General features: G+C 38.5%; 1 protein-coding gene across 1 annotated transcript in view; it reads right to left on the bottom strand.

Annotated features, from left to right (window-relative positions):
- cnksr2a (connector enhancer of kinase suppressor of Ras 2a) overlaps positions 1–26260 on the bottom strand; it is a 60599-nt gene that overhangs the window by 8767 nt on the left and 25572 nt on the right. The window contains exons 5-20 of the mRNA XM_026292637.2: positions 26082–26123; positions 22958–23077; positions 19055–19114; positions 18589–18657; positions 17754–17900; positions 16494–16606; positions 16266–16372; positions 15323–15412; positions 10930–11144; positions 8500–8551; positions 5861–6036; positions 3774–3847; positions 3558–3629; positions 2104–2171; positions 1731–1828; positions 943–1161 (exon numbers count right to left, since the gene is read on the bottom strand). Of these exons, the coding sequence (XP_026148422.1) occupies positions 943–1161; positions 1731–1828; positions 2104–2171; positions 3558–3629; positions 3774–3847; positions 5861–6036; positions 8500–8551; positions 10930–11144; positions 15323–15412; positions 16266–16372; positions 16494–16606; positions 17754–17900; positions 18589–18657; positions 19055–19114; positions 22958–23077; positions 26082–26123 (1722 nt within the window). The remainder of the gene's footprint in view (positions 1–942; positions 1162–1730; positions 1829–2103; positions 2172–3557; positions 3630–3773; positions 3848–5860; positions 6037–8499; positions 8552–10929; positions 11145–15322; positions 15413–16265; positions 16373–16493; positions 16607–17753; positions 17901–18588; positions 18658–19054; positions 19115–22957; positions 23078–26081; positions 26124–26260) is intronic.

Below are 26260 nucleotides of genomic sequence, written 5' to 3'. Positions count from 1 at the left end.
GCTGAAGGATTAATTTGAGTTTCCTACCAGCTTCCCTCAGACTGAAGAAGCCACTTGGATTAGTGGTAAAACCTTTTGACCTAAAAACCAGAAGTCCAGTTGCCATGACTCAGCCTACATTGCTTACATTTACGTACTTAAGATCATAAGACGATAAGAAGAGAAATTCAGGTATATATATTTGCTGTTGTACGATGGAGTAGCCATATTCTAATTTGTTTTTTTTTTCTTTTCTAAAGTTTCATAAACTTTAGAGAAATGAAATACAAGATTTGGTTAATAAAAAAAGCCGTAATGGATATGATTACAAATTAACAATAAATAAATGAAGTAAAATGATCCTCCAGTGACCCCTACAGTAGTAGGCGCATTCATTAATATGTAAATTCATTCTTGGCCATGCTGGAACAGAAGTTATTAAAATAATATATAATATAATATAATTTAAATGAAATTATTCCCTACCAGTAATATGCAGTTAATCATGCAAATTTTTGATTACATTACTGCATTATATTATGTGAAAATTTGACATTTTACCCTGAATGCGCCACAAGAGCAAAGCTTAAAGGAGGTCCAAAACAGAAAACAATTACTCTCTAGGAAGCACAGGTATGGAAAACAGCACATTATGTTTTGGTTTTTTTTTGTAAACAGCCCTAAATTCTGGTCTGATGGTAGTACTAGAGAATAGAGAACAGTTCATACGTATATTTTGAAAAAATCAGGCCATTTTCCCATATACTTTGCTCCATATTAAAGATATTAAAGGGATGAACTGAAAGAAACATGACAAAAGCTAATGGACATATCTCTTACCTTCAGAGATGCTCATCACATGTATACTCTTCTTGTCATCACTTAAAGAATTAGTTTACCAGCTTCCCAAGTGCCAAATATGTGCGACTTTATCACAATTTAATGTCAAACACCATCACACACCTCTACAGGATCACATCTGTACTGCACATCGCTACTGCTGCTGCCCCCTGGTCTTCTCCCACTGTGTGTGGTGCCTCCCCCTAGAGGACCAGGGTGGTACTGTGGCTCTGCGACCACTGAGGGGGGCTCGCCACACAGGAAGTCTTCCTGGGAAGAGCGTGAACGAGATGTCTCCGTAGAAGACAGTCGAGTGGTTCGACCCTCCAAGTAGGCACTCATCTGAAAAGAAAATGTGGCAAACATCAGCTGAGTGACTGGTTTCATTCAACTGTAATGACACATTTCAAAAAGCAATTTCATCCATTGAGGGAGCCAGACAACTGCCAAGAAGGCAATGTGAGTGTGTCAAAGGGGAAGAATAAGACAGGAAGACAAAGATGAAGTGCAAGAACTGTTAGTACCTAAGTGAAAATGAGATTTTTTTTCAAGAAAAAGACTAACAAAGATTCCACGTCAACAGGATCTACAAAAGTTTTCCTATCAATTTGGAAACTGTGCATCTGGTGACCATTTGAGCTGAAACAGCTGTTATTGTTTTTGCTTTTTGTTTTAATCTAGGCTAAGAAATACACACCCAAAGATAAAGTGATGTAGTAATGCAGAACAACTAGTTCCAATGCTAATTATAGCAACAATTACAAGAAATGTAGCTCTGCTATTCCCTGTAGGTACAATTGTTACATCTGCAATTGCTAAAAGAGATTTTGGAGTCACACACTGAGCATGATTTCCACCTTCAAACAAAGTATGTAAATTATATGATCATGTAATATCGTCTTGTGACTCACTGATGGAGGCTGTGGGTAGGTATCATATGGAGGTGGGGGGCTGTCCTGTTTGGGGCTGGAGGTGGTGTCATCCTCATGTTCACTCTCACTCCAGTAATCTGCAGGAAACCCACACACACACTGTCATAAACACAAGTACCTAGTGTATCTATCTTGTCTGAAGGGAGAAAGATCAACAAAAATCAGAAGTCGGGAATATAATGCAAAGTGTGTAATGTGCTTAGATATACAAAAAAAAATCCAGTAACATAACCACATTGCAAGTCCAACAAGAAGACAGCAGGAGTGTGATTGTGTCTGGTAGTTAAAGACACCATCCTGCAGCGACCATCTGCTGAAGTGCCCTTCAGCAAGTCACTGAGTGAACCCTCACCCTGCTCCTGGCGTATCCTCTCTCGCTCAGCGTAGCCCACAGCAGCCATGTTGAGACGACTCAGCCATCTAACAGATGGGAAGAACACCCAGAAAGGAGCTCAGATGAAGATTTATGGATTTATAGTATTACGTATCCAAACGAATGAAATCATATTTTAAAAAGAGGAAACGCACTGACCACAAACAGCCTGTAAAGAACCTCATAACCAAAGATTTACTACAGGAACTGAAATATTATACTGACAATTAAAAAAAGACATGCTTTAAAGAGTGAGCTACGTTAGTTACAAAATATAGTAAAAAAAAAGTTATATGTAGCCTACTTGCTTTTACACATTTTATATGTAAAAGTTCTAAAAGTTTTAAATGGTTTCACACTAAAGAAAATGTCCACGCTTGCTTGCTTCTTAGAGGTAATGTTGGGGATTCCTTTCAAACGTATGTTTTTTTACACTATGTAATGAATAAAGTAACTGGACTGACAACGTAAGAAAACAATCCATCATCTGTGGCAGGAACTGGGATGAAAAAAAGCCTCATTCTACCCAAACTAAACCATCAGATGGCCGACCTCCTTCCTCTACTTCCCACATGTGCACTCTGCCGTTGCACTTAATGTATTAGCCTCGAATCTCCCACAAGGCTTTGCAGGCAGACGTGTTAACGCTCTGTTTCAATAGCTGTGACTCTCTTCTCAAGACTGTTTTGTGGGGGAAAAAAAAAAAAACATACTCCTCAGTAGTTGGGCCATGTGTGTTCATGTGCTCTGGCTTTGGGATTTCTTTGGTTTGTGGTTACTTTCAAAATCGAGCTTCCTCTTGCTGGTTTTTCCAATATCACCAAGTAACGTTATGCCTTTAAGGATTAGAGAAGACTCCTCCCTGTTTCCAGTCTTTATGCTAAGCTAAGCTAATGATCTCCTGGTGCAAAGTAAGTACATATACATTTATTGTATTGAAGTACAGTTTTGAGGTACTTTTGTTTTAGTTTTACTATTTCTATTGGCACTACTTTCTACTTTACTCCACTTGATTTCAGATTGAAAATACAGTACACCACATTCATTTTAAAGCTATAGTTACCAGTTACTTTACAGATTAAAATGACTGAGAGGAAAATCACGTCAACAATTTACAAAATACATTATTACAGATTAAGCCACAGAACTAAACTCTTTAACAAAGTTAGAAAAAAGCAGCTGAGTGCAACAATTCTTCTTCTTCTAATTATTACTGGACTTGTCCAATACAATGACTGTGCAATATCTTCCATTTTTACTGCAGCATGTGGTTTTAGTTTTATTTGTTGTATGTGAAGTTGCTGTCTGCCTGTTTGTCATGACTGTTTTTAATATCACCTTCTTTCTTGTGTGTTTATTTTTACCTTTGCCACCTAGCAGAGTACTTGCCCTTCTTCATAAACATTGTCTGTGTTTAGCACATCCTACTTCACCTGTTCATGTCATCCACTCCATCTGCTGCAAAGTAGAAACTCTTGACCTTGGGGTGACAGGCTTTGAAAGCACTAGAGAGACATGAGGAAACAGGAAACAGTTTTTGCAGGTATGCATTCATACATAATAGCATATAAACCACACATACATGTACATGGAGAGTCCAGTATACATGTGGTAAATTATGAAAAGACTTGTTTTCATTAAGCACTTACTACTTTTTGCGGCATTCACTGGCCCGATCAATCTTAAACTCTGGGAGACTGACAAACCCCTCTGCCTTCTCATCCTGAACAAAAAGTGAGATTGAACATATTGAAATAAATATAGGTTAATGGGTTATAAGAAAGGCTAAGAAAGAAACAGGTTAAAGGATAAAATTGGTTTTTTTCAACCTGGCATATTTCCTCTGGCTCATGCTAACACTGCTACACAAATGAGACAAGGACTTCTGCAGAACAATGTACACAAGCTGTGTGACCCTTCCACAGCTTTCCAGATAAACATTGTTAATGAATATTTTCAAAAGCTTTTTGTCTGAGTCAGACTAAAAATAAAGATATAAAATAGCTGCCTGAATCGTCCATTATGGATAACAGCAGAAAGATTAACATCTGTCAACCTGCACACCCCTTTGTTTACATATGTGAAGATGTAGTTAGCGTTCCATTTAGTGTATAACACGTTTGTAGGAGGGTAAGTGAAACTTGACACAGACACCATATATATAATTAGCTTAACTGATTTCATTAGTGTTAATTTAGAACTATTGTTTTGATGTAAGTGCCAGTGGTGATGTATTTGCAGCTATTCTGCAGCCTTTAATAGAGCACCTTTCATATGGGTAAACACAATTTAAAGTGCTTTATAGATACAAGCCAACCGTAAAGCAGCAAGTTGTTTTATTTAAATTTTATGTAGTTGGGAAGTGGGCAGCCCTGTGAGTGGTTAGCACTGTTGCCAGCAAGAAGGTTCCTGGTTCGAAACCCATCAGGGGCCTTTCTGTGTGGAGTTTGCATGTTCTCCCTGTGCTTGTGTGGGTTTTCTCCAGGTACTCTGGTTTCCTCCCACAGTCCAAAAACATGTATGTCAGGTTGATTGGTGACTCTAAATTGCCCATAGGAGTGAGTGTGAGTGTGTGAGGTTGTTTGTCTCTATGTGGCCCTGTGATGGACTGGTGACCTGTCCAGGGTGGACCCCTGCCTTTCACCCAAAGAGAGCTGGGATAGGCTCCAGAAGATCCCTGGGACCCTGGTCAAGGAATAAGTGGGTATAGAAGATGGATGGATGGATGGAAGCTGTTTAAGTGTTTAATAATTCCTTTTATAATTATTTCTCTTACTTTTAATCTTTTATTATTTAGTTTAAAAATCATATTTAGTTTTGAAGAAAAGTTGATTTTTATTTGTATTTACTGTAAATTATGGTTCTTGGAAAGAAAATCGGTATTAGCAGGTCGCACTTACAAAAACATACAAAAAAAAACTGCAGCATGTGTATTTCTAATTAAAAGACATAAAAATCTAGATGAAATAAATGGGATAAAAGGACAAATAAAATATATAAAAAGGAATGATACAGTCTTAAGTTTATGCTCAAAAGCCTCAGCACTTTCAGCTTCTCTCAGATCCTCAGTCAGACTGATCCATTGGCTCAGAGACCATTGGCTCAGAAATAAAAGCTGCCTCAACAAAAGTTGTTGTCCTGTACTTTTGAAGAAATAGAAGACTAACACCAGAGAGAGATCATCCTGGTTCATACTATGTAGGTTGGTTCAAGACCATAACATTAAATATGTGTATTAAATTTCATTGAAATACATCTAATACTTGTTAAGCCATATTAATTAAATACATGTTAGAAATCCTCAAAGCTGTGGAGATGATTCAATTTGTATCAAAGTGGTGTGCTGGCAGACCAGTGTTGACATCCCTAGAGCTGCACTGCTAGCATGGTTTAAAAATAAAATCTTAGATAAAAACCATGGACTTCCCTTAGAGATTTGACATTTTAAAAAAGGTCTTAAAACCTACATTATGCAAATTTCATTTGAAATCAGGGTGACATTCTTTTCATTGACTATTTCCACTCAAGCAAACTGGACTCATTTATTCATGTGTAACAAGCATCACGTTTACTTTAAGTACTTTCTACATTTTGTTATTCTCTCTTAGCCACAGAGCATTAACACACAGTGACTATGTCATAAACTTGCATATGCTACAGTTTTGGGGGACACTTTGAAATATTCTTCTAATCTAAGCTGGAAAGGAAAGGGCAAAGTATAAAACTAGGGACTTACTTCCTCGTTGATGTACCAATAAAGGCAGTTGTCCTTCAGAACAAACCAGTACTTCTTCCATTTCTGAGAAAAGTAACCCTTTGCATCTCTCTTTCTCCACAACCAGCCCTCGCAATCTCCTCTGCCCAGGGCCTTGCAGGAAACACGCCTCCGACTCAAAGAGGCCAAAGCTCTTCCTGCAAGGAAAAAGCGGTAAACAACAGAGACTATAAATCAGACAACTGAAAGGAGTCATACGTTCAAAGTAAAAGAAAAAATTACAGTACTAATGTTGCTTGTAAGTACTCATTCTAAGCCTTTCACATGTAAATAAAAGCATTCACCAAATGTCACAATCTAATGTACCATAATTCTTGGAAAGACCGCAGTCTGAACTGCATTAAGGTAAGAGGTCTTTAATAAAAACTACCTTTTTTCTTCTGGCATTAAAGCCCTGTAGCATTTTCCCAGCAGGCCCCTCATTAGAGATTACCACGGATTATAGAGAAAACTTTTTTATTGCTCTGTGTCAAAAGCGGAAAGTAATAAAAATTCTATTTATTTCTGTGGCAATGGAAAGCATACAGTAAACCATGTCTTTAAAGGTACCAACTCTATTTCAGAGAGAAACAAAGGAATACAAAAGCTCACACATATAGTGTGAAAAGGAGAGACTCTACAGATACTTCATAAATTATATACTCTGATGTAGAGAGGACTATAACATCCTGACAGACCTTTGTGTGCTTTGAGTTTTTTGGCTTTGACAGTCCAGAACACTAATATTTCTTCTTTCTATTCATTACCTCTTTGCAGCATTATTAAATCATTATTAATCACATTTGTGTTGAAACTTTACATTAATTCCTGTAAACAAATAAAGCCACTGAAGAAAAAGTGCAGATGGAGCTAAAGCTTTCAGATTTTCTCATGATGCCAGATGGTGAAACAAGTGACAGGCCAGTGGAAGAAAAAAATCGCTTCCAACATGTTGATCCTTGTTAGTGTGGTGAAAAGAAAAAGGTCTGGTCAAAGAGGCAAAGAAACTGATAGCAAGGATTTTGAAATATGACAATTAGATAGTAAAATCTATGAAAAAAAGTACAAATTGGACATGGTGCAACCAATTATAACTTTAGTATCTTTTGTTGATAAATTCAACATATATTGAATGAGAGCACTAAAAAAGCTCTATAAAGAAAGGTGGCCAAAACCAATGTGACTAGAGAGTAGTTTCAGATGAATGTATATTGTCTCATAAAGGTCCCTGAATAAGTGGATCATATTTCATATGTGAACATTCAAATGGTACATCATTTAGTAAAGTGACAAGAAGATTCCTCGCCTGCAACCCAGTCTGGACTCATCAAAATCTGTGAATCAAGATGTTAAAATGCAAATATAGAACTCACTTCAGCAAGTCCACAAGTCCACAAAATGTGGACCAGAAAACAGATAAAATAACAGTTTTAACAGGATAAAGTCGTAGGACTGATAAGGATTTAAGTTCCTATGGCCATCGAAGGTTTTATTTTCATTTCAAAAGACAGAATAAACAGCAGTTATGATGATATTAGTTATAGTTATATAGTTGTAGCTTTGCCTCCACCAGAAATGTGAAATGCCAAGTCACAACATCTGGTTTGGAACCAGCATCGTTTAACCTAAACCTACATAAATTGCATAAATGTGCAAACAGGAAGAAAATAACTGTGATACTGACTAGTGCTGAAATTAACAATCAAACAATAAAACAACTAAACATTTATAGTGTTTATCAAGAAAAAAAAAAATCAGCTTCTTTAAAGTGAGGAGTCTCTGCTTCATTTTACATGATTAAAACATTTTCATTTGAAGATGCTCTGAGAAACTGAGAAGGGCATTTGTCATTACTTGTTATTTTACCAATCAAACTGACAAAAGTAATCTAAGAGTTTACTGACTGATTAATAATCAGTAGTTGCCAATGCTGACAGTAAATGTAATTATCTCAGGTAGGCGATACTGTCTATTGTTAGTGATATAGAGTAGATTCATATTATGAATAAAACTACGTGTGTCTAAAACATTTCTCTGCATATTCAAAAGAAAATAAAAGACAAACTTCTACTGATAGAAAATTTGTTTTATGGTCACATTTCCTACAATATCCTAGAAGGGAACCGGTATGTAACTCTAAATTAAAAGCAAGGACTATGCAATTTGAGTTTTTGTAGAGAAGAAATTGTACAATTGGTGCATCGTACAAATATATTTTGTCTATCTTGTCTTTTTAACTACTTGCTAATGCAATTGAAATAGTCTTTTGGTCAGTGAACAACAAGTCAAATCAACTTGCAAAAATGTCAAATCTTTCTTCAAGCAAGCGTCCCATTCAGAAAATCTGGAAATAAAAAATTATGACACATTTTTTCCATGGTTTTGGATGGAAAAGGTGTTTTCAAAGAAACTGGAAATTCTGCTTAGAAACTAAATCCCACTAAGGTCACCATTTACCTTATGATTTATACTAAATTATAAAGACTTTGCCACAAAACATTCAAGAACATTACATATAAAAAATAAACTCCTAAAATAAACGAGAGTAAAGGGGTAAATGGTCACAACTGGAAAGCATCTGTGGCATGAGGTGAAACTGAACAGGCGGCTTTTCTGCCTACCTTTATTCTTCTTCTTATTCTTTGACTGCAGAGAGGACGACTGCTGGTATGTCTGAGAGGTTGCAAAGAAGAAAAGAGAGGGAAGATGAATCAGTGATTTTTGTTTGTTGCAAAAAATCCTGGCATATACAAGATGACAGATCTTAGGGAGGAGACGATACATGGATAACACAAAAGGAAACAGTTTTTCTCTCACAGTCTTTTCCTCTCATGCACAGTCAGGCATATGGGGAAAGTTGACCTAATGGAGGACTTTAGCAACCCTCACACTTCTAAACATAGAAGGGAGAAAAGAAGGGAGGGGAAGTAACAACAGCACAATAGGACGTCCATTTGGTGAAAAAAATGTGAGAAACTAGAGCTCGGGGGCCACTGGGATTAATTAGAAACCTCTGTGGGTAAAATGTGAAGGACAAGCACCCTCATACTTCCCTTCCTGCCATGAAGCCATAGAGTTACTGAGTTAGCTACAATCTGAGCTCTGTTTTTTCTGGAACCATACATTTTATAATGAATTTGCTATTACTAATTCCTGTTGTCAGTATAGCCATGGTCGTCTATATGATTATTACTTAATTATTTTGATGCTGAAGAAAACTTATAAATGATCATTCTCAACGATCTTTACATATCAATTAATATCTTGTGGGCTCATATTTTTCCTCTAATATCCTGGAAGCTTTCCTTATAATGTCTTAAAAATCATCTGATTATTATCTCATTAGATTTCAGTTTTTATATAGTAAGTGAAAAATGAAAAATACCTCATGAACAGACATTAATACACATCACATTTAGATTCTGCATGACTTACGCCATACATTACAGATGTTACAGATGAGGTTTGATTGCAAACTGATGTTAATGCAGAAAATTGTTTTAAAATGATGAGCAACAAATTAAACAGAGTTACATCCATCATCTATATCTGCTTATTCCTTAACCAGGGTCCCAGGGATCAGCTGGATCATGTCCCAGCTCTCTTTGGGTGAAAGGCAGGGGTCCACCCTGGACAGGTCACCAGTCCATCACAGGGCCACATAGAGACAAACAACCTCACACACTCACACTCACTCCTATGGGCAATTTAGAGTCACCAATCAACCTGACATACATGTTTTTGGACTGTGGGAGGAAACCAGAGTACCTGGAGAAAACCCACACAAGGACAGGGAGAACATGCGGACTATGAACCAGCAACCTTCCTGCTGAGAGTGCTAACCATTCAGCCACTGTGTTGCTGAGTTATAGATACACACACGTTTATAATTAATTCAAACCAGACCCATAAAATAATTTTACTCACTGTAGCAAATCTTTTTTTTTTCAGTCCAAGGAAACTTGGACAGATCTTGATGTGTGTTTATGAACTACTTGACATGGCAGGACTCATATAACCTTCAGCATCTTGTGCTCCAGGATTTCTAAGCAGAATCATGAACATTTGTGATGGACATTGGGGACAGGAAAATGATGATGAGAAAAGTCTAAGTCTCCCACAGACACACACACACACACAGACAAATCTAACAATATGTTTATCCTGTCTCGTGTTTAGAAAAGAAGGAGCATTAACCTCATGCGCTAGCTTTTCCTCCTGCCTTACAGTCCTCTGATCTAAAACCTTCAGCTCTAGCCAACATATCTAAGATGTGACCTCTCCCAAAAGGTCAGATAGGGCAACAGACCAGCTCTAATGTCACCATTTTACACATATTGAAGGCTGGAACTGGGCCATTCACAGCCCCATGCTCAGCAAGACAGATGACATGGGCCCGCCCACACCCACTGACACGCCATCTGCCATCACAGCATCCTTGCATACTGCAAACACACACTAAAACACAGGCACACAAACATGCACATGCAAACACGTTTAATTTTCAAATTTCTGTCAAGATGTATAAGGTCACTGATGGCCAAACCGACTATCTGGACGGGGGAACGTCGAGCTCAGACAGACAGCCAGGGCGGACAGATGTCATGGAAGTGACAGGGGGTAATAATGAGTCAGCATTTGCTCAGGTCACACTTCACTACAGCACATTTCCATCAGGGCTAAAAGCTCCAATGCTTTCTTTCTTTTTTTATCCCCAAATCTCTGAGCCGCAGCTGTATGAAACCAGAAAGGAAACAGATTTCCTCATTTAGTTTCATCGAGCAACTGAGGAGTCAGGGTTTTTTAAACGTGTTCACCGGCCTAGCTACAGTATGTAACTATGCTATGCACCAGTGTTACTCTACCAAATAGGGGTAGAAACACCAACTAATTAAAAAGAGAAATTTTATATATTTTATGACTCCAGGACTGAAAGGGTTTCAGGACTGAAAAAATCTGTATGTGAGCCAGTCAGCAGTATAATTTAATGATTCTGGCTCTTGCTGTTGAAGAAATAGTACGTAAAAGACAAAAAAAAAAAAAGGACTTACATGATACATGGAAGCTGCATCTCTAGGTGGAGAGTCCCTCTGATTTGTCTGGAGAACATAATGGGAGGGGCTCTGGCTGTGGTGGCTTCGCCTTTTGGCACGTTTGGTTGTGTCGCTGGACCGTTTACCGGGACGAGTGGTGTGGGAGGTGTAGTCCTCGGAGCTGGTCCTCTCGTCCACACCGGACAGTCCCACATAACGCATCAGTGATGCCTCTGTAAAACATGCAGTCAAATCAGCACAAGATGCCAACAGCCAATAGCAAATAAAAATGATCAAACTTGAAGCAGTGATCCCTGTGATCGAGGGATTAACATGTCCATATACCGATTAGTCATACTGATCTTCTTTCTCTATTTTTTACAGTCTGTGGTGTTCCTAATCAGTGCTGCTCACTGTTTAATGTCACAGAGTTTTCTGTGTTAATTAGAGCGTAATATTAAAAATATATAAATAAAGCACAAAGCCAAAATGTCATGTCATTTAAAAGACTGATCAAAATTACAGTAGTGATTTGAGTTACAGATTTTGACCTTTAATCAGAGCATAATTATTTGAGCTAATCAGTTTTTGGAAAATAATCACACACTGTGCAAATATCTTTAAAGTTTCTAAATCCAATTTGGTTTGCACTATTTTCTGGCAGGGAAATAGCGCTCCTATTAGCCCAGAATGACCCACATGATCTCTACAATAATGATTCATACTCTAAATATGTTCCCAAATCTGTGGTCATGCTCCAAATGAACACACTGCTCCACACTGCTTTGATAACATTTAGAACCAAAAACCAATTAACATTTTTGGATTCTTGTCTCATATTTGTCTTACTTTTATTTAATTCTTTTTTAATTTGTTGCCCTAGCTGAACTCATTCATGGATTCGCTTTAGTCATAAACTAACAAACTTTTGTCAATCATTTACCAATGAATACCACCTGGTCATGGGTGGGTGCATGCTTGTGAGATTTGACTATTAGCAAAATAATGCCCCTAAAATTTACTAAAGAGATTTTGTGGTTTCATTCTCATAAGTGTAATACAAGAGGAAAGAAGATTTAGAAGTAAAATTTTAAACTTCAAGTTTAAAAAAAAAACAACAAAATTTTATTTACTGTTTATATTACTTTATACACATAACAGTGCTTTACAGTGTACAATGGCATGGAAAGACAAGAATCAGTGATAATAAGTGAAATAATATTTTTGAGGAACTTAACCAGCCATAGGAGAGAGATGGATGACTGACAGCATGCTGGAGCCAGTAGTGCCAATAAAGTCTTAAAGAGTTTTGTCTGGTTTGCATCCTGGGAGCAAGTGGAGGTCTTCAGAGAAGATGAAATATGATGGAGCTCATTGAGGTTTATGGGGATAAGGGAAACTGCAGTGTTTTGAGAGAAGATGGATTGTCTATTCATAGAAAGAAATACACCAGCTGGGATTATAGCAGTTATTGGTGATATGATTGAAAAAATATTGTGGTCTGGCATTTTTGACAACCAGTTGGTTCTCACTCAAAAGCTCTTTCAGAACTTGAAATGATGTTTGTAGTTTATCCTGCCTCCATTTCTACCCTGCCTTTCTTTCTTCAATGTTACTGTTATTTTGTAAGCCAAGGCATGGCCAAAGTATATTTCTGATATTTAAAAGATGCAAGGGTGGGGCAGGGAGCCTCTCTAAATGTGTGAATGAATAAAGAAAATCAGGGTGCATAAGACTGGTGCATGGTATAGGCTACTGCCAAGTGGTCAAACAGGTGAGAATTTCTATCACAGTCCTAAAGATGGAACTAAATCTGGGGTGTGTACTTAAACTGATTGTTTGAGACCACATAATTCACGGCTCTGTAGGGAGACCTAATTTGAATACTGTAATATCCATGAATGAGGATATTGTCGTGTTTTGGAGCAACATAGTAAAGGAGCTCAGAAAATTCATTGATAAAATTAGTACTGGGTACATTAGTAGGCAGAAAGCTGGTGGGCTCCAAAACAAATCTGATTTGGGATGCAGAAGTGGAGGGTGTAAATAATATGATTATTCTAATTTGCTGAGTAAGTTACCTTGAAGACAGCATTACAATGTCCTGAAGTAAAAAGGAATGGATTATGATACACATAGTGATGTGTCAACAAAGCAATTCTGGACTGTTACAGAAACAAATGGTTCAGGCTACATAAACTTAGACGCTATAAAACACCTTTCTAAGGCAAAGCGCCCCATGAATAATATATGAGACTCTAAACGGGACAACAATCAGTGAGATACAAGAGTAGACAACATTGCATATAACACTGGTATAACACAGGTCTTATAATAGAGAATGATACCAGACAAGAATGTAAATAAAGAACCAGAGGAGGCAAGACATGGGAGAGAAATTCCCTACTTTCCTATATACAAACCCTGTATATTCACGTCAATAAAAATATTGTATTTAAAATACCTGTCCAAATTTTAAGATTGTCTTGTCTTAGTATCTGAAGATGAGTAATCTGTTCTTACTGCTACTTATTATACAGAAGAGATAACTGACCTTGTCCTCAGTGCAGTGTAGTATAAGAGATGGATGGAGGGAAACAGTACTGAAGCAGAATTCCTGGGTCCAAAATAAATACATTCATCTAAGTCTACAGAGACTGACCACAGTGTTTTTCATAGTTTCATAGTTTTTTGGCCTTTTGTTTTAGCATTCCCATCAAAATAATTAGTGAAGTTGAGAAGAATTCAATGGTAAAGGTCTGTTATATTAACTCTTAAAAATAGTTAATTTCTCATTGCCTCTAAAAATGACCCATACACCCATTAAAACAATGATTTCATATGGGGATTGATTGATCTGTCGTATAGAGTGATTTGGTTTGTTTACGTACCCAGAAATAATAAGTGAAGAAAAGCTCATTGCCAGGGTTAAATGAAACAGACCTTTGGTAGGAAATGGGAAGCAGGGACACTAAAAACACTCCACCCTTTGGACATGGCATAATTGTGTACAAACTCAGTACAGGGTGAGGATACTGTCAGGAAGAATATTCATACATTTCCTCTAAAAACAGAAAGGTTTTCCTGCACTTTTTTCTCTGGGTACTCACAGTCCAAAAACATGTATGTCAGGTTGATTGGTGACTCTAAATTGCCCATAGGAGTGAGTGTGAGTGTGTGAGGTTGTTTGTCTCTATGTGGCCCTGTGATGGACTGGGGACCTGTCCAGGGTGGACCCCTGCCTTTCACCCAGAGAGAGCTGGGATAGGCTCCAGCTGATCCCTGAGACCCTAAATAGGAATAAGCAGGTATAGATAATGGATGGACGGCTGGGTTTCCATCTAAATGTAGCACAACTGTACTGGAATTACAAAAAAAATCAACAAAGTAACAGGATTAATGTGTTTTTCTATACACTACTGGTCAGTGAATATTAGGAGATTTTTCATATAGTACACAGCTACTGCTATTATTCCAGTCAGGTGCTGATAAACCATTGCAGAAGAAGCAGGCACAACAGGAAGCCATAACAAAAAGAGCACCAGTCAAACTGCAAATGGTGAAACTAAACAATATGAGCTCTGCTTCATGTATTAATCTAGGTAACATTACAATGTCATCACTCTGCTTCATAATGTCATAATTTGTCTGCATTTATCATATTTCGCTTTTATCAATAAGCCAATATCTCAGCCAAGCCTTTACTACTTATTTTTGACAAATTTACAAATTTGTGCTTCCAAATTTTCCAAAATGCGCATGAAAGGAGCTGGATGAAAACCTTATTGGTGTAATAACTAAATCAGAATAAAAAGATATGTTGGTGGAAAAGCAAAACTGTTCATTAGGAGTGAGAGTATAAGAGAGACATGACCATGGATCTGTATGACTGTTTCTTCCATCTTTTCCAACCAACTTCTCTTCACCAAAGAGGAAACTCAGGTTTCTCAACCTCTCTCTCTCCCCTGTTACCACCCTCCTGTCGTCCCTTGGTTGCTAGGCAGCGGCCAGAGGAAAGAGAGACACTGAGAAGAGCTGCTGTCAGCATCGCCATGGTAACTGTATGAGTGATTCAGGTGGAGGTTAGGAAAAATGGTCTTTTCTTTCTGTTCCTCCTCTGTCCTCATATCTCTATTCCTCTCTTCCTAATGCTGTTATTATTCCTCCCTTTCATTTTCTCTGGCTTTGTGCCAATTGTCCCCCCCCCCCACGACTACCCACCCCCACCCTCTCCGTTGTCATCCCTTCTCATTTTATTTCTCTGTGATGCTAATCACACAGAATTAGGGAATGGGATAGAGGCGCATTGATCTCGACTCACTGATCTCTCCATAATACAGAGAAACAGACTAACGGGCTCCTCAGGGTGTGCACACACACACACATATGCACTCCACACGCCAGCACTCACCTCTGCGGCTTTCTCTGTTAAGCTTGGCTGGGTCTTCATAGTCGCCCACCCAGTTACACTCCACAGGCATGGAGATGGGCCTCAGCCTGCCTACAAGTACACACGCAATCAAAAAACTTAAATGAATTTAAACTTACCGAAGAGGAAACAAGCGTAAAATCATCTGTTAACAGAAAGTTCAGTCCATTACATCAAATACAGACTATCCTTTCTCCCCTCTGGTCAGAGATACAGGTTTGCAAATTAGATGTAGCAGGTTCAAGTTTTTATTCATCCCATGTGAAATAACTGCTTTTAATTCAGTTTTAACTATTTGTGGTGCTGTTTTGTCATCCACCCTTTGTTCTATTCTGTATTTCTCATAATAATGAGATAAATGATCCTGTTATGAGAAAACAAGCTTTGTTATCTCAAGATAACTTAATGATTTACCCATGAGCTGAAAATAACTGCATAAAAAGTTTTTGCAAGCACAGCCATTCTTGGCTTCCATAGTATTGCATGCATAGTAAAATCAGTTTTAATGTTGTTGATTGTTTTATTGTGTTTGTATTGTCTTGATGTTTTATGTTCTGTGTTTTTATGTTACTTTGGTGTAAAACAAAGTTTCTCTCATGGGACAATAAAGAATTAAACTGTTACCATCTGCAGAGTCTCATTTTGTAAATGCTTTTAAGTGACTTCATTAAGTTTAGCACTTTCTAAAACATATACATATACACTAACCGCCCACTTTATTAGATACACCTGTTCAATTGCTTGTTAACACAAATAGCTGGTCAGTCAATCACATGGCATCAACTCAATGCATTTAGGGATGTAGACGTGATCAAGACAACTCGCTGAAGTTCAAACTGAGCATCAGAACTGTTCTCTTTTTTAGTCTCTATCTCTCTCTCTCACTCTCACACACATGCACACATCCTGAATGATAAAACTTTACCATATGTGGGTGTGGTGCAGTACACAGGCTCCTCCTCTTCTCGTCGGTGAGACTCTTGATCCAGAAAAGTGTTTGGCGACTCAGAGCGTTTGCTTCCTGTCTCATCTCTTTGGCAACAGGTACAGCCGATTTATCAGCAAATAACCAAAGTCAGAGATAATCTTTGACAACACAAGTTCTACTTTATTATAAGTTAATTTTGTTCTACACACACAAACACTACAGTACCTGGGTGTGTATGGTTCAGCGGGTGGAGGGGGAATGTAAAGCTCCTGGAGAGCGGTGCTCTTGGTGGGTGTGCTCGAGGGTGTGACTGAACTGCTGCCTGGACTTCTGGTCGGCTATAAAGAAGAAATGTGGATGTGATTAGGCCAGTCCATCTTTTTTTATTGTTTCAGTTGTCTTATTTTTGTAATTTAAATGAATAAAATCTCAGGAAGAAAAACAAAGGGATTCTCTTCCAGGATGAATAGACTATCTACCAATAGATGTTGTGTACACAGAACAAAGCCCGAAAATACTTCTGCGTCACCTCATGTATGTGAATGTACACATGTAGGTCTGGAGACAGTTAAATTGATTATTGTGTCGAGCCAGGCAATGGAAATAAGGTGAAGAAGACAATTACTGAAAGAAGACAATTACTGAAATGCTGAATTGGCTCTTACCTTCTGGCACAGCATATTAAAGTTTGTATTTTTTCATTTTGTATTCTCTTGCCTTTTGTCTCCCAGCAGAAACTCTGATCATCTAGTCGGAGTACAGGATGTACAGTTCTGCCAATTTATAGTTGAGATTTGGGAGATATAGTACCAGTCAAAAGTTTGGACACACTTTCTTGTTCAATTCAATAGTAAAGTGTGTCCAAACTTTTGACTGTTAGCGTATGTTCATCAGAGTGTAAATCTTGATGATCCATTTGTGCAGCCGCTTTTCTCCTGCATTCAGTCTTAACTTCAAATCAGTCTGGATAAACTTTTTATAACAAGTGTGATTACCTGAGTGCAGATGTAATTAGCCCAGTTGGAGAGAGTTATTGTAATGTTGCTGTGTTCACAGTATGCTCATTTTGACTCCAGTATTACCTTATAATACAGCAGCAATAATGGCCAAAACTACAAAAGTAACTTGTCAAATTATCTTTGAAGACTCTGGTTAATGTGATTACACAAGACAGTGAAGGAGGGCAGTGGAAAACAGCTTTTCTTTGTGTTTCCTGCTGATTGTGTAGATAATCGGTGTTAATTAGGGAGATACATTTCATAATTAGTGGGAGCCCTGGGAATGTGGGTGGAGGATGCCATCAATTTTCCCTTCCCATTGATTCCACTGTGCTTCTGCTGGCAAACAAAACCATGCTGTGCCACAGCACCCTGACCTAATTACATGCTTTGGCTGCAGTCGTACCGGGAGAGCAAATGCTGCAGGGAATTATGTGGGCCAGATGACTGCCTTAATAAAGTCTATAAAAGGTAGAGCTGGTCCCACCTGCAGAGCCAGGGGTTTCCAGCGCATGTTCTTAAGCAGCGCAGGGGCGGAGCTGAGCGTGCTCTGTGGACGCTTCTTCAGGGTCAGGGACACGACGCCTTTATCAGCCCTCAGCGAGCTAACCAAGTTGCATAACTGCCAGCCCACCTGTGAATGGTAGATGGCGGAGGGCCAAAGCATACAGTGACAAATCCCTTGTGTTGATAATAAACAATACAATCATCCTCTGATAACTATCATTTATATTCAACATAAAGTTTGGATTCGGTCCACATCGTGATCAGATCTTGCTAGTTAAGCCTACTGTGCAATGCAAGTAGGTGTGGAGGTGGTAAGTCTATCTATAGAGCTTTTATATGATGTAATCTGCCCTCAATTTGCAAAACCAATGTATCTTATCATATATCTTTCTATATTTTTAGACACTATTTGTACAAAACCACACTCACCGCTTACTGGATGAACTAATTTTCTTGACTTTTTAGTCATTTGTGCTTTTGCGTGGGAGATAACTTTCTCATTAGGGCAAACAAACTATCTTAATTGCATTTACTGGATTGACCTGAGATCTGATCACAAGATAAGAGGAGGAGCAGTAAACAAATACCTGAAGAGTGGCAGGGGAAGTACTTATATTGTGTAGTAAAATTACTGGTACAACACTGTAAAATTACTTAATTACAATGGAATCTGACGTCACAATGAAGTAAAAGTATTATCAGCAAGTAAAAAATTCATTCTGAATTGTAATATAATAAACACAACACCATATTTAGAACATTTAGTAGCACAAACACACACACACACACACACACACACACAATGAGAAACTCACCACAGTCTGGTGATTGACTTGAATGACTTCATCTCCCGCATGGATCTTCTTACAGCGGTCAGCTGGAGACTATCGAGCCAGAGGACAGAAAGAGAGAAAAAGAAAATAAATGACAATGAATTGATCTGAGTTTATTGATTCCTGCATACTATAGTGGGGAATTTTCACAACAAAGTGCACTTAAAAAAGCTAAAATATAACAGAAGGTATGCCTTGTACAGTTATTCCAGGAATGCCTTGCAGAGTTATCCCTGTTAAATTCGGCATACTCTCATGAATCCAAATGTCAGTTTTGCAGATATTCTGAATAAGAATTGTCTTTTCTACTAACCCTAGGCATAGTGTGAAACCAACTTCATTAGTATCTGTGGCATGTAGGTTATTTATATCACAAATACATCTAAGTGCTTTGCTGTAGTTTAATATGTGAATAGGAGCTAATGAAATGGGCTTGTAAGGCTCTTACCCCTTCAGTAGTTCCTGTGATCACATGAAGGCCATCATAGGTTGACTTTATGTACATTCCCTGATGGGCAGAAAGACAGGAAAGGTCATTAAAAAGGCTTTATTTGTAGTCATTTTTAGTTATTATGTGAAAGCGGAATAAGTTCACCTTCTTATACATTGTTATATTTCTCTGAGTGAGATTTTAAACTTGTGCCGCTAAGGCTGAGAGCAGTTTATAGTGAACAGCTGCTTGGTTAACACAAACAGCAGGGAGCAAGGCTATAGTTGTACTGCTGATGTTGGGGACAGGCTGTTAGGAGTTTTGGAGGTGTTGGCTGGGTTCAAGGATACAGAAGGACTAGGACAACATGAGAAATACTACACACGATTTATTTAACAACTAAAAGCACATCTCAGGTAACACAAACACTAAAGTAGTAGGAAACTCCAACATACAACCTGAGTTCTAATCCAAAGGGAACCCGAAGGTGACTGGTTTGAAAGTGAAGGGAGCAAGAGAAAAGGGAATTCTGTGATTGTTAATGCAAATCTATAATCTGTAACTCAGACAGAGAGAAGACAGGTTGACCTGTGATCTGCAGAGCTACACTATCAACTCTCTAGTTAACGGTGGGAAATATATGAGCAGTGGTCCTTCCCAGCTGTGCAGGGCTCCCATTATTATGATTTTATTAATTTATTATATTACATCAGATAATTGGCAGGAGTTTAAGCTGAGTCAGGCAAATGATTACTGTATGGCCTGTTTTCTGCATGATCCCACCTCTAGATTTTAGTGTTATTTTTAAGATGCTGTACTGACTCTGGCCATGCACATTGTCCTGAGAACTGTGAAGTTGTGCAATTGGCCAATATGTATTCGTATCTATATTCTGTAGTCTATTTTTTTTAAGTCACTCTATTTGATATCCTTCATTTTCTATAGAGCGTTAAGATCTCAGCAACCCCCCAACTCATCCCTCACCCTCTTCTCACACACAAACACACACACACTGACTGTAAAACTGTGAAATGTTCAGATTACCAAATGTACAGGAAATGACCAATTAATTTTCATCATGTATATTTTTTGTAATTATATTTGTATTGTGTATATTCCGATTACCTTGGCTTTTTACCCATGATGCATCAGCCTCCACTCTGTAACAAAGTGTAATATGGATGCAGATATTTAACAATAATAATTAATGAAGGTAACTTCACGATTTAGATCTAGATGATTGTAGATTCTGGCCAGTCTTGTCTTAATGGTAGACGTTACACCACCAGGTGTGCTGCTGCCATATGTCTATGTGACTTTTCTGTACTGTTGCCAGTGTAAAAAATAACTAATGAAGTTAAGAGACAAATAAAACTTACTGCCAGAACAAAACTCACACTGCAATTGAACCTAAACTGCTTTTTTCACAGCATTACACTTTGTACAGTCATCCATCCACTGGCCTTCTTTCCAGCCTTCCACTGGAAAGTTGATTTAAGCCTGTAGAGCCAGTAGAGCCAGTAGAGCGGCACAGTTAAACCCCCAGTCTCCCCTTTCTGTGGTCAGCGCTACTGTGTTTTAATGAAGCCCAATTCACAATATTTTTGCTGACAAAATCAAAGAGAACATACAGTTGTGAGAGCAGCTGTGTGATATATCAGATTTGAAACGAGTGTTCACAAAGATGTTTTAATTCTAGCAAACTGTACATGGTGTTTACTGTTTTAGTAACTTATGATGCTGTGCTCCATGTTTGACTAGATACATGAAACCTGGTGTAACACAAAGAGGGACCGCACATTGGATTATTTTTTAGCCTGGCACAGGATTAAAACCACTGCATTCCTGACGGAAAGCCACCACCAGGGCACCACAAACATACTGCACTAAAAAGTGTGACACTTAAAATTGCTGCATCTGCATATACACACACACTGGGAGACTAACAAGACAGCTGAACACAATCAACCACTAATGACAGAAGCTCAGGAGGACTGCCCTGCAGGCGAGCTAGGACATGAGACAACTCTGGAGGGCAGCCCCAAAGATGAGGAGAAATCCAGGGTCGTTTTGGAGGGAGACCCCTTTGGCAAACCAGGATAGCTCTTTTGGACATCCCCTAAGCTGGACTGAAAGCTGGAACAGAACAGGAGGCATGATGACTCTGACATCTGACCCACAGTGGATGCCTGGAACTGAGAGAGCGTTGGCGGCTCCAACCTTTGTCCTACAGAGGAACTGTAACAGCACTTTATGAGCCAAACTTAGTCCTCTCAAGACACTGAAAAGCAACCAACTGGGTAAATCAGAGTCTGGGTAGCGTTGATGGCGGAGCCTAAGTGGGGTCGCAGCTGTCGGCAAATTGGGACCCAAGTACCCAAGGCGAAGCCTCAGTGGGGAAGTGGCCGTCGGCACACTGAGGTCTTGGATACAGGGGCAGAGCCTCAGCGGGGATGCAGCTGTTGGCACACTGAGGTCTGGGATGCAGGAGCAGAGCCTCAGTGGAGATGTGGCCACACTCGATGAGTGAACAGACAGAAATTGCACTGTCACAGTCTGGAGTTTTTTTCTAGTGTATCACTAACAGTCTTAAGGAGTCCCCAAAAAAACTCTTCTTCCTTTGTCCCGGTGTCCATGTCTGCTGAACCCTTTTTAATGCCCAGATCCTTCTGTTAGGAGTTTTGGAGTGCTGGCTGAGTTCAAGGATGCAAAAGGACTAGGACAACACCAGAACTAGTACACATGATTTACTTAACTAAAGTGTATCAGATAACATTAACACTAAAGTATCATGAAACTCCAACATACAAGTCGTAATCCAAAGGAAACCAGAAGTTGGGAAAGTCCAAAGCAAACAAAAGAGCATAACTGGGAACACTTCAGGGTGAGACGACAACAACATCAAGCTGCACAACTGCAACGACATCCAAGTACGCAATACAACGAATAGACAATGAGAATAACTAAGACTACGGGAACAATGACGAACATCAATGGAAACACAAAGATCTGGCGCTGAACAAAGAACCAAGGCAAGTATACACGCACACAGATAGACACACACACACACACACACACACACTGGAAGACTAACAAGACACAGCCGAACGTAATCAAGTGCTAATAACAAAAGATAAAAGAAGAAACACTGAGGGAGAAACCATAAACAGGAAGTCTCATCAAAATAAGTACCAGCACAGGAAGTACAGTGTAGATCTTGACACAGGCAGTGCTTTCATTAAAAATGCTTCAAATAAAACACATAGGGATGAAATTTACATGTAGCTGTTTTGAATATAGATGCATCTTTTAGTAGTGCTTTTTAACGATGTTGAAAGACCACCTTGACTGAAAACAGTGGTGCAATGGTATTTGTGCATCCCCAGGACACTCACACTTATAGGCAATTCAGAGTCACCAATTAGCCTAACTCCACCCTGCATGTCTGGACTGTGGGAGGAAGCCAGAGTACCCAAAGAAAACCCATACAGACACGAGGAGAACATGCAAACCCCACATAGAAAGGTCCCAGGGTCGAACAGGATTTTAACCCAGAACCTTCTTGCTGTGAGGTAATAGTGCTAACCACTGCTCCACTCAGATAAGACCATTAATTTTACAAATTGTTAATGATTATTGATTGGTAAAATGGCCCACTGTTTGCTTAAAATCAGTAACCCTAGTATTATCTTGATTTCTAACTATTTTTATTCCTTTTCTTTCTACACATTTGAGGCTGTAACTGGGTAGAAGGCCTAAATAAGATTTAAACAAAAAGATGAAGAACTGCAATGCAGAAGCCCAAAGTTTTTGCATTATCTCTGTCGCACATCAAGTGACAACCACATTCACATGTATGCAAACACAAGAGAGGGGATACCAGTTTAAACATTACAAAAGCCCAGTACATGCAGTTATTACCAGGCCTTCAGAGGATTTGATGTTGGTGAGGTGAACAAGCTCGAGGTGGGCTGACTGAGAAACCAGTGGATCTGAAGAAACGCACACAATGTGCTCACACACCTCTGACAGAGTCTTACACTGCAGAGAAGAAAAAGAAAATGAGAGAGTAACACACAAGTAATACACAAAGTCTTTATAAAAATTAAGAAAATAAAAGCAAGAAAAACATCATCTGCCTATAATTTGTATTTCTCAAAATCAGACTATCTTTATTGCTTTGCTTCCAGCCACAGCATTACTGCCTTTGTTTATTTATTAGAGGTTTTCTGTGAGTTGAAGAAAATAAACATACTTCAAAGCAGATTTTCATCCCAATCCAAAAAATGGCTGAAGCTCTAAGAAGCTGTCATTATTGACATAGCACTGTCTCCTGTTTTCCTGGTCTCGTACCTCCAGTTGCATCTAGCCATGCAGATTTAATGTTTATTGCCTACAGCAATGAAAAGCTTCCCCTAAAAAAAGACTCCTCACAACATGCTGTCAACAGTTTTAGGAACTTTTTCCCAGGTAAAAAGCAGTTAGGAATAAAAAGTGCTGATATATTTTCTAGCTCCAAAACTTTTTTCTTTTTTTCTTTTTTTTTCTGTCTAGCCCAAGAAACATTTACAAACGTCTTAAAAGCTTCTTGCTCTACTGAGAGTGAGTTCAAGAGCAGGATCAGCTACATTCAGTTTTTGCTCCATAAGCATCTACAGTTTTTATTCTCTTCCCTGTAAAAAGTTTGTCTATCCTGTACATTTTTAATCAGCCCTGCCAGTATCAGGACACTCTTATTTGTCATTCACAAAGGAATCACGTTCATACTGTAGATTGTTTTTACAGACACTTGGTCATGTCAGCTGGAACTAATTATGTTAATGTTTCAGAAATCACTGCAGTACACTCCAAAAATTAATGAAACTTCATGACGTGTTAAAATGTCTGCTGTGAAAAAAGGTCAATTGAACTTTAGCTGGTATGCAGTTGTGGATTTTTTTTTTTTTTAGTGTGGATTTACACATAGTCATTTTTGAATGAGCCAAACTCAGTCCTCTTCAACCAACAAGTGGACTCTTTTTCCATTCCCATTCTGAAAGACTTGTTCTGGTCCACTTCATCTCTGATTAAGCCCCAGTCCTCTTTCTGTTGCAACTCTAAAGCTCTCAGACCTTTGGATTATGGGTAGTTGATCACTTTAACACACTGCAGTAAGGTCCTAACGATGTCCATTTATTTCATATGAGAAGAAATTGGAGAAAATCTGTTTTTGTGCATTGTAAACACTTGCCAGTTCGTGTGTTCTTCGTTCAGTATCTAGAGACGTGCAGTACGTTCTTCCTCAGAACAAACTACTCTTCCATCACCAGTCTTGCTATAATGTGATCTGTCTACTATAAACCAATAGGGCTAAAATATAGAAGCAAAAGGCAAAAAACCTGAAGCATTTTGTGCTCACAATGTACAGCTTAAGTGACCTGAGACCACCCCCTAAGGAATGTTCCAGACGGGTCTGAGTTTGTTTTGAAGACTGAATGGGACCAAGTGTGAAAACACCAAATATTACTTAGTTCTGTTCAACTTCACTGAATTACAATGAAAACAAAAAGCTAAGAGACATAATTTCAAAGCCTGGAATTTTCAAACAATCTGCATGGCTAAAGATCACTGGGAGAAAGACAGATTGCATTTATTTATTTATTTTTTGATTGAAGCAGCTTTCTATAGAAAACTCATTTATATCAGCGTCCAAATTATATATATATATATATATATATATATATATATATATACATATATATACATATATATATATATATGTATATATACATACAGGAGCACTACAGAAGTGTCAATATTGCTAATATAGCTCTAATTTGCAACCATCACTGGTCCTAGTCACATCTAAAATTTAATCAGTTGGACTAATATTTGTTTGCATCTTTTACTGTACAAATACTTAAAAAAGTAGCTAATTTATAGTATTTATGTTATATAACTACATCACTTGGGCTATGTCCAAATTCAGGGGCTACGTCCTTCAAAGTGTACAATGTAGATGTGATATGAAGGCCGAACCAATATGACTCTGCTGGACAGAGGATTTTTACCAATTGGTCTTGCCCATAGAGTTGCATCATAAAGCATCGCTCCTGTTACCTAGCAACCAGCTGCAGTTGGGCTCAGATGTTAGCCTTCATGATGGATTTATGAAAACTTGAAGTTTCAAGGTCACCCATTGGTTGTTTAACATTAGTACTATTATCTATTCAATTGGGTTAAAGCCAATGCTTTTTAAATTTAAAAGTGAACCCCCTCAGGCTCTTCTCAGTCTTCTTGCTTGTTGCTTGTGCCTGCCATATTCTCTTGTCAACACCAACACACATCTTGGACATCTTGGAATAGGTTGGACCACTCGAGAAAAGAAGGCCACACTTTTTGGATGCATTTAAAGGAGCTTTTGAAATGGGACAGCCTTGTTATGATGCTGTCACACAACTGGTCTTCAAATGCAGCCTTCAAAGGATACTGTCCCTAAGTTGAGACGCAGCCTCAGAGTACGTTAACACTACCAAGTTCCAATTCCACTGTCGTTGTGTAAATGCAGCAATAACTACAGCACTAGAGCTAAGCATCATAGCTTAGACTGGAACAAAGGGGCAACAGCTAACCGCTAAACCGCTAACAGCTAAACAAATGGAAACCCTAATGCTCTCATGTGTTTCTTATGTATGTGGTTTTAATTCTGTAACTACTTGACAACAAAAAAGTCCTGTATTCAAACTTATTGAAGCATCATTTTTGAGCTTTAAGCCAGGCTAGGTGTCTCCCCCTGCTTTCAGTCTTTATGCTAAGGTAAGCTAATGCACAACCATACTTAGCACATACACATGATTGAATTAATCTTCTTGGGGAAAAAAACATAATTCCTTTTCAAATGTTAATATTTTTTAAAACACAAGAGCAATAACTTGAGTTTTTGTATTTGTGGAATATGGAATTGGGTGGATATGGGATCTTAAAAAAAACATGACAAAAAAAATAAAATGCATACCTATCAACACAGAACAAATAAGCAACAGCTGGCTGAGGAGGCAGAACTCACCACATGAAGAATTTTGTTCTCCGTCTCAAACACCGTACAGTCCTGAGGGACAAGCAGAATTTAATGTAGTGCAAGCAGAACAACCTGTCTTGCAAACAGTCATAAACACACACCATCATACTGCTCATGCTGCTACTCCTGTGTACTCTAGGACTCGTATTATTGAACCCTACACCTGC

The sequence above is a fragment of the Mastacembelus armatus genome, chromosome 20, assembly GCF_900324485.2.
Source record: "Mastacembelus armatus chromosome 20, fMasArm1.2, whole genome shotgun sequence".
NCBI lineage: Eukaryota > Metazoa > Chordata > Actinopteri > Synbranchiformes > Mastacembelidae > Mastacembelus > Mastacembelus armatus.
Note: the sequence above shows the minus strand (reverse complement) of the source record. Positions and strands in the feature narration are given on the sequence as shown.